This window comes from Carassius auratus, chromosome 17 (assembly GCF_003368295.1).
Source record: "Carassius auratus strain Wakin chromosome 17, ASM336829v1, whole genome shotgun sequence".
NCBI classification, from domain to species: Eukaryota; Metazoa; Chordata; class Actinopteri; order Cypriniformes; family Cyprinidae; genus Carassius; species Carassius auratus.
In genome coordinates this window covers 25,721,545-25,731,544 of record NC_039259.1, presented here as the reverse complement: position 1 = coordinate 25,731,544, position 10,000 = coordinate 25,721,545, and the positions used below count along the sequence as shown (strand labels likewise).

The 10,000-nt window shown below is 35.7% G+C and overlaps 1 protein-coding gene across 1 annotated transcript in view; it reads left to right on the top strand.

Annotated features, from left to right (window-relative positions):
* The window catches only part of akt1 (v-akt murine thymoma viral oncogene homolog 1), a 52,065-nt gene that overhangs the window by 34,727 nt on the left and 7,338 nt on the right, over positions 1-10,000 (top strand). Inside the window, exons 7-10 of the mRNA XM_026286718.1 lie at positions 608-673; positions 2,026-2,094; positions 2,168-2,293; positions 6,495-6,623. Of these exons, the coding sequence (XP_026142503.1) occupies positions 608-673; positions 2,026-2,094; positions 2,168-2,293; positions 6,495-6,623 (390 nt within the window). The remainder of the gene's footprint in view (positions 1-607; positions 674-2,025; positions 2,095-2,167; positions 2,294-6,494; positions 6,624-10,000) is intronic.

Here is a 10,000-nt window from a genome sequence, read left to right as displayed (position 1 = left end):
TTTTTATAAATCATAAAATTGTTACAATTATATACATGGAATATATACTGGAAAAAATAAAACGGATTTTATATTGTTAAATTGTAGTTAAATTGTAAAAGATAAATTATTTCAATTAATTAGGCATGTTTTTTTGATTGCTAAAATGTAATGGTTAAGCTTAAATTAAAAATATTAAAATGTAAATAGATGTCATTAAATGTAATAAAAATTAAACACATTTCAATAAATTCAATCATAGTGCATTCAATCATTTTTTTTTGTTAAACTAATAAGTGATTTTTGTTAAATTGCATAATTTGGCATGTTTTTATTTATTTATTTATTTAATTTCGCCAACATTTAAAATTAAATGAAATGGGAAAAAAACGGAGCCTAGAAAAATAAAAACTCATACATATAAAATTAGCATAAGATTTAATTTAATACTCAAATAAAATGTACATTGGCCACTATGCAGGGCCTAATTATTATAATTTTTTTAATAAATGTTTTTTTATGCACTATTCAGAGTGGAAGAGAAAAATATGTAGTGTTTGAACTCATGAAGTGCGTCATGAAGTTTGATCAATGCGTCGTTGTGTGTGTGTGTGTGTGTGTGTTTCAGGATGAAGTGGCTCACACACTCGCAGAGAACCGTGTGCTGCAGAACTCCAAACACCCCTTCCTCACGGTGAGAGACCCTCCTCATCCTCAGTCTGTTCCTCTTCCTCTTCCTCCAGTAATGATTCCCGGGAGTTTGTTTTCCTGATCCTCTGACTGATGTTAAACGGGTTTCTCGTGGAAATCTGTCTGAAACAGTCGTTATTTTTGCACATGTGGAGCACAGATCACAATCAAACGTGTTCCAGATAAAATCACAGAGAAAACTTGCTTTATCAAACTTCCTCATTTATTTTTTATATAATAAAAGTCCTGCATTGTAGAACTGTGCCTTTAATAAATGATTTTCTTCCTTGTCGTTTGTATGTTTAGAAACTGTCTTAAATCAAGATGTGTTTACTTAAATAATGCATTGCATTTTATACTTAAACATGCAAAAAATTAAAAATAAATTAATAACCTGCCACCGGTGTCAAAAAAATGTATGTTTTCTCTTTGAATTGTGTTTATTTTTCTGACACCACTGGCAGGTTTTAAATATAAACACACTTCATTCTGATTAATTTCCTTGAAAAAAAAAAGTATTATCCCACATTTATAAAGATTTATGAATATTTAGATTTTATACAAAAATATAAATACTAAATAAATACTATATATTTTTATTATATATTTTTATTATTTGATGAATTGTTCTTTGTATGTACTGTAATATATATAATTTTTTAATTTTTATTATTAATTATTTTTATTTAATACATTTTATTTATTTGAATCAAATTGTTCAGTATTTATCATATATGTGTGTTTATTAAAAATATTTAATATGACATTGTACACAAACATTTATATAGATTTATGAATGTTTAGATTTAGTAAAAACTAATGGAAAATAATGCTATATATTTTTATTACTTGATAAATTGGTCTATATATATATATATATATATGTTAATTATTATTATTTAATATAAATATATTTCTTATCAAATATATATATTTTTTTGTCAAATATATTTTTTAACAAAATATTTATCATATATGTGTATGTGTATAAAATATTAGAAATAATAATTCTTATAAAATATTATATATTATATTTTATAAGAATAATTATTACTAATATTTTATACACATATGAAAAAGATATAGAACGATTTGATTCAAATTGAATCAAAATATAACATTTATATGATATATTCTTAAAAAAAAAATATATATATATATATATATATATATACACACACGCAAACTTTGCTTATATATAGATGTATATATTATAATAATTTTCTTCATTACTAATTAAAGTTATTTAGTGCATTATTATAGTGCATTGTTGTTGGTATTCCAGTGTCTTTATCATAAATATTATAATTGTTACGATGATGATGATTTAATAAACCGATGTTTGTGTTGGTGTAGGCTCTGAAGTACTCTTTCCAAACCCACGACCGCTTGTGTTTCGTCATGGAGTACGCCAACGGAGGAGAGGTGAGGATCTGATCAGACGGTGCTTCACAGTGATCTGATGCTTTAACGGCTGCAGCGCTGCTTTCTCCATCAGCTCTTCTTCCACTTGTCACGAGATCGGGTTTTCTCGGAGGATCGCGCGCGCTTCTACGGAGCAGAGATCGTGTGTGCGCTCGATTACCTGCATTCAGAGAGAAACGTTGTCTACAGAGACCTGAAGGTCAGCAGATCACCTCTTATTATAACATATCTGATCATACAACATCACATCATCACTAATCAAAAGTGCTCACTTACTGATGGATATCACCAAAACACATGCAGGACATGTTTCACAAGCTTTCCACACTAATAGTGGAGTGCCAGTGGGTGCTTTTTACATTTTCATACTATTTTTAAATGTATTTTAGAAGAATATGACTGTAAATTAAATGTTAAATCACGTACATTACATTTTATGTTTTTAGAGCATTATAATGAGGTGAAATGTGATAAAATTACAAAAATAATTAATAGAAAAAATAATATAATGTTACCACTATACGTTTATATATATATATATATATATATATATATATATATATATATATATATATATATATATATATATATATGAAAATGTAAATATTAATTAAATTATGAAGTACAGTTATGCATTGTGATGGTATTTTGTTTGATACATAAAAAAGTATAGTAAATATGTTTATTTTTGCATTTTTATTTTAGATTATTATTATTGTATTAATTACAATAAGACTGAAAAATAATTTGTTACAGTGTAGTAATTAAAATTAATTGTAAAAAGTGATATTTTTATAAAACACACAGTGATAGTTGATAGTTTCATTCTTACAGACTGAAGAAAAATGGCACAATACAAAACAAATCTTATTATATATATATAAATACTCTAATATATATCTGTGTTTAGTATAATGAGATTTTAAACTTGTGCTCTTAGAGCACCTTTAGCACTGAAATCATTGTAATGAACACATTTGGCTTAAAGAAAGTCTAAAAACTTAAAAACTTAATAATTAATAATAAAGACTAAAGGTTGTTGGTGCATTAACAGAGACTCACAGGTGTGTGTGTGTGTGTGTGTGTGTGTGTGTGTGTGTGGAGGACTGATGTGTGTTTTGTGCCCGGGTTGTGTCCAGATGATGATGGTCCTGTAGGTCAGCAGAAGCAGAAGCAGAAGCAGTGCTTGCTCTCTCTGGTTCAGAGCCGCTCAGGTTCATGAGAAAGTGCCGCTGTAGCAGGACACTGTTTGTGCTGACTGTGTTCCTGAGCCACGTGTGTGTGTGTGTGTGTGTGTGTGTGTGAGAGAGAGAGAGAGAGATACAGCTGCCAGGTGACTGAGACGTGCTTATATTAAACCCCTTTCACACACAGACTCACACACACACACACACACACACACACACGTTTGTTTTTGTGTAAAGTGTGTTCATCCCATAGGTGTAATGGTGTTTATTCTGTACAAACTGTATATTCTATCGCCATTCACCAACCCTACACCTAACCCTAACCCACACAGGAAACTTTGTGCATTTTTACTTTCTCAAAAAAACTCATTCTGTATGATTTATAAGTGTTTTGAAAAATGGGGACATGGGTTATGTTCTCATAAGAACCCTCTCCATGTAATACCTGTGTCATACCCATGACATTATACAGAGTTGTGTCCTGATATGACACAAAAACAAGAGTGCACACACACACACACACACACACTCTCACATTCACACACTCACTCACTTTCACTCACTCACTCACACACACACACACTCTCACACTCACACACTCTCTCTCACTCACACACACTCTCACACTCACTCACTCACACACACACACACACTCTCTCACACTCACACACACACTTTCACACTCACTCATTCACTCTCACACTCACACACACTCTCACACTCACTCACACACACTCTCACACTCACTCACTCTCACTCACTCACTCACTCTCTCACACTCTCACACTCACTCACACACTCACACTTACACACACTCTCACACACTTTCACACTCATACACACACTCTCTCACACTCACACACACACTCTCACACACACTCTCACACTCACACACACACTCTCACACACACTCTCACACTCACACACACACTCTCTCTCACTCACACACACTCTCTCACACTCACTCACACACTCTCTCACACTCACTCACACACTCTCTCACACTCACACACACACTCTCTCTCACTCACTCACTCACTCTCACACACACACTTTCACACTCACTCTCTCACACTCACACACACACTCTCTCTCACTCACTCACTCACTCTCACACACACTTTCACACTCACTCTCTCACACTCACACACACTCTCACACTCACTCACTCACTCTCACTCACTCACTCACTCTCTCACACTCACTCTCACACTATCACACTCACTCTCACACTATCACACTTACACACACTCTCACACACTTTCACACTCATACACACACTCTCTCACACACACACACACTCACACACACACTCTCACACTCACTCACACACTCTTACACACACACTCTCACACTCACTCACACACTCTCTCAAACACACTCTCTCACACTCAGACACACACTCTCACACTCACATACTCTCACACTTACACACACTCTCACACTCTCTCACACTCACTCACTCACTCACACAAACATACACACACACGCACACACACACACACACACTCACTCACTCACACTCTCACACTCACTCACACTCACTCACACACACACACTCTCACACTCACTCACACACTCTCTCACACTTACACACTCTCACACTCTCACACTCACTCACTCATTAGTGAAGTGACATTCAGCCAAGTATGGTGACCCATACTCAGAATTTGTGCTCTGCATTTAACCCATCCGAAATGCACACACACAGAGCAGTGAACACACACACACACACACTGTGAGCACACACCCGGAGCAGTGGGCAGCCATTTATGCTGCGGCGCCCGGGGAGCAGTTGGGGGTTCGATGCCTTGCTCAAGGGCACCTAAGTCGTGGTATTGAAGGTGGAGAGAGAACTGTTCATGCACTCCCCCCACCCACAATTCCGTCGGGACCGAGACTAGAACTCACAACCCTTCGATTGCGAGTCCAACCCTCTAACCATTAGGCCAGTGACTTCCTCACTCACACACTTACACTCTCACACTCACACACACTATCACACTCACTCACTCTCACTCACTCACTCACACACTCTCTCAAACACACACTCTCTCACACTCAGACACACTCTCACACTTACACACACTCTCACACTTACACACACTCTCACACTCACTCACTCACACACACACACACACACACACACTCACTCACTCACTCACACACACTCTCTCACACTCACTTACACTCACACACACACTCTCTCACACTCACACATACTCTCTCACACACTCTCTCACACTCACACATACTCTCACTCTCACACTCACTCACTCACACTCACTCACACTCTCTCACACTCACACACACTCTCACACTAACTCACACACTCTCTCAAACTCACACACTCACTCACTCACAAACACACACTCTCACACTCACTCACACACTCACTCACACACTTTCGTACACTCACACACTCACTCACTCACACACAAACACACACACACTCTCACACTCACTCACACACTTTCGCACACTCACACACTCTCACACTCACACACTCACTCACACTCACACATTCACTCACTCACTCACTCACGCACACACACACACTCTCTCACACTCACACACTTTCGCACACACACACACACACACACACACACACACTCTCACACTCACTCACACTCACTCACACTCACTCACACACTTTTGCACACTCTCACACTCACTCACTCTCACACACACAAACTCTCTCACAATCCCTCACACACTTTCGCACACTCACTCACTCTCACTCACACACACAAACTCTCTCACACTCACTCACTCACTCACGCACACACACACACACTCTCACACTCACACACTTTCGCACACACACACACACACTCTCTCACACACACACTCTCACACTCACTCACACACTTTTGCACACTCTCACACTCATTCACTCTAACTCACACACACAAACTCTCTTACACTCACTCACACACTTTTGCACACTCACACTCACTCACACACTCACTCACACTATATATATATATTTTTACATAACTTTTATTTATATATTACATTTTCTTATGTTCCTCAACTTTTTTTACATTAATGTTGCTGGAGCAGTTGGTTTTGGTTCATTGTTTTTCTGAGATGTATTTGGTGGAAATATGATGAAAGGTGACGGTCACTGTTGTGAAAAGCTAATATCAGATGATCAGAGGATCCCAGGTTGAATGTTTTCTGTCTCTTTCCTATCGTTGTCTCTCTCAGCTGGAGAACCTGATGCTGGATAAAGATGGTCACGTAAAGATCACTGACTTCGGCTTGTGTAAGGAGGGAATCACAGACGGAGCCACGATGAAGACCTTCTGTGGAACTCCGGAGTATCTGGCTCCTGAGGTGAGAAAAACCACAGAAACCAGTACAGTCTGCTGATCTGAGGAACCAGCAAGAGCCTGTTTAATCTCCAGTGCAGCGATCCTCAGATGATTTCATCAGCCGAGCACCTTTAACTGGAAATATTTGACTGAGATTTTACCTTAATATTTCTAGAATTCAAAAATCACATGAATCTGGGATTTGGATTTAAGTTCAAATGACATGTAGATAAATAAATAGCATATATTTTTTTTATTAATAGTTTAAAATTATTATTTGCGTGTTATAATTATTGCATTTTTTTATTATTTATTTACATTTTTATTATTTCAGTATTAGCTGTGATAGAAGGGTGGATGGGAAACATGGGATTATGGGATGTCAAATATAAACCCTTATTCAGAGTGTAGTTTTTGATGAGATTACTAAAAATAAAAATGTTAAACCATTTCATTATAATTTTTTTGTATTATGAATGAAAAATAAATATATAAATAAATTTTAACTAAATAAAAAAGCCAATAGCATGTAAATAAAATATAAATAAATAAATAGAATGTTAATAAATGTAAACCATTAAAAAAAGGGAAAAAAGGGAAATAGAAAGTAAATAAAGAAACATGTAAAAGTAAATAAGTAAAATAAATAATATTGGTATTATTTAAAACTAAAAATATAGAGAAAATAAAATACAAATTAAAGCATAAAATCTAATACAAATATTAAAATGTATATATATACTTATATTTAATTATAATTTTGTATATACATATATCAGTGTCCCTGCAGCACAGAAGCAGTCATCAGTGTCACAGACGTATATTTGTAGAAATAGACAACAATACATTGTATGAGTCACAATTATACATTTCTATTTTATATCAAAAATCATTAGGATATTAAGTAAAGATCATGTTCCATGAAGATATTTAGTAAAAATCTTACTGTAAATATATTAAAATATATAAAAATTTCTTAGTTATTGGTGAAATGTGACAGTTCCTTGAACATTCACTTGTGCAGTGAGAAATTATTGTGTGAATCTCGTGAAGAAGCTGTACTGCAGTCTGTGTGTGTGTGTGTGTGTGTGTGTGTGAGAGAGTAAGCTTAGAGAGTGTGTGTGTGTGTGTGAGAGAGAGAGTAAGCATAGAGTGTGTGTGTGTGTGTGTGTGAGAGAGAGAGAGTAAGCTTAGAGTGTGTGTGTGTGTGTGTGTGTGAGTGGAGTGAGTGAGTGTGTTTGTTTTTGTGTGTGTGTGTGTGTGTGTGTGTGTGAGAGAGAGAGAGAGAGAGTAAGTGTAGTGTGTGTGTGTGTGTGTGTGTGTGTGTGTGTGTGTGTGTGTGACAGAGTAAGCTTAGAGTGTGTGTGTGTGTGTGTGTGAGAGAGAAAGAGAGAGTAAGCGTAGAGTGTGTGTGTTTGTGTGTGAGAGAGAGAGTAAGCATAGAGTGTGTGTGTGTGTGTGTGTGAGAGAGTAAGCTTAGAGTGTGTGTGTGTGTGTGTGTGTGTGAGAGTGGAAGTGAGACTAAGCGTAGTGTGTGTGAGTGGAGTGAGTGTGAGTGTTTGTGTGTGTGTAAGAGAGTAAGCGTAGAGTGTGTGTGTGTTTGTGAGTGGAGTGAGTGAGTGTGTTTGTTTTTGTGTGTGTTTGTGTGAGTGCGTGTGAGAAGTATGTGTGTGTGAGTAAGCGTAGTGTGTGTGTGTGTGTTTGTGTGTGTGAGTGCGTGTGTGAGAAGTATGTGTGTGTGAGTAAGCGTAGTGTGTGTGTGTGTGTGTGTGTTGACACAGTTGCGTCTGCGTTGTTTTTAGCCCGGTGTGTTGGTTGTGTGGGACGTGTTTTGGCAGAGCTGTGGGAAACGTGAGCTTCTGTCCCGGTGAAGCAGAAGGGCCACCAGCGCTCCAGCTGACCCCACAGCTGCCCACAACAACACATGATATCAGGGGACCGCGGGGCCCAAACACCCTGTGAAGCAGCCTGAACTCTGCCCTCTGCTGGGGACTGTGTGTGTGTGTTATTGTGCAATAAATACAGAAAAGATTTAGTTTAGAGTTTAGGGTTAGTGAGTAGTATCTAGTTTTATTCATTAATTAACTTCATTCATAGAGCATTTAACAACTGCACCTGCAGACCAAAGTGCTGGATGCATAATGCTGTGCATAAAAAACATAAAAACAACCTATTAATACATTGAATAACAGCCCAACCTCTCAAAGGATAAAACTTAAGAGAAGCCAAAGTAGGAGATATATGATACATGATACGATAGATGATAGTTTTCTTAGCACCCACCAGAAGCCGAGTCTCCGAATTATGCATTAATTGCCAAAGTGATATAGTGGTCTGACAGGACCCCAAATACAAAACATTGCAATAGTCAAAGCGAGACAGAACGAATTAATTAATAACCTTCTCTAAATAATTTCTCGACAGTATAGGTTTTTATCGAGCAATAGAACTAATCTGCAAAAATCACCTCTTAGCCATGGAAACACAACACCTGGATATTTTTACTTGCTCATGGCAATAGTCTGACCATGTGTCTAAATATGTGCCAATATCTATGCTTCCTTAAATGCAAAAATCGGATTCCAGAGGCAACACATACAAAGAGAATAAGATCGGGCCAATAACAGAGCCCTGAGGAACCCCACAAGTGACAGGCAGAGCTGTAATTCATAATTTACATTGTTATTAAATATTATATATATTTTTGAAGTACCCACAAAGTATTTCAGAAGGTTAATAATAAGTTAATATTATAAAATTCATATTTAGTTAACTTAAAGAAAATATTGTCTCGCGTTGGGTATCTGCTGACAAAAAAGCTTGAGAATCCTTCAAATATTGGGGCATTTCTTTTTACATAAATATATTTATATATTGTGTATATTTTACAGTCTCTCCTCTGTAAAACGTCCCAAAATGACTAAATGAAGACCACAAAGTTATCGTAACAGTAGTTCATATGACTTTATTAGTTTTCTGAAGTCATGCGTATGAGAAACATTTTTTATGTCTGTTCCTCAACTTTGTGCAGAACAGCATTATAGGACAAATACATCTAAAAGAAAAATAAATGTAAATAAGTAAAATATATTAGTGTTGTTAAAAGCAGCATTAAAACGAGCAGCAAAGAACACATACAATATAAAAGAAAATAAAAGTAAATAATATCAGTATTTCTTTAAATAACAGTAAGAATTCAAATATAAAAAGTAAATCAGTTAAAAATTTGTATAAATATAAATAAAACATTTAATGTGATAATTCGATGTAATATTATTTATAAGTATAATTTTTCTGCATTTTAATAATATTAGAATTATTTAAAATAACTAAGCCTAGAATTATATAAAAATTAAAATACATATGAAATAATATTTACATATAAAACTAATTACATTT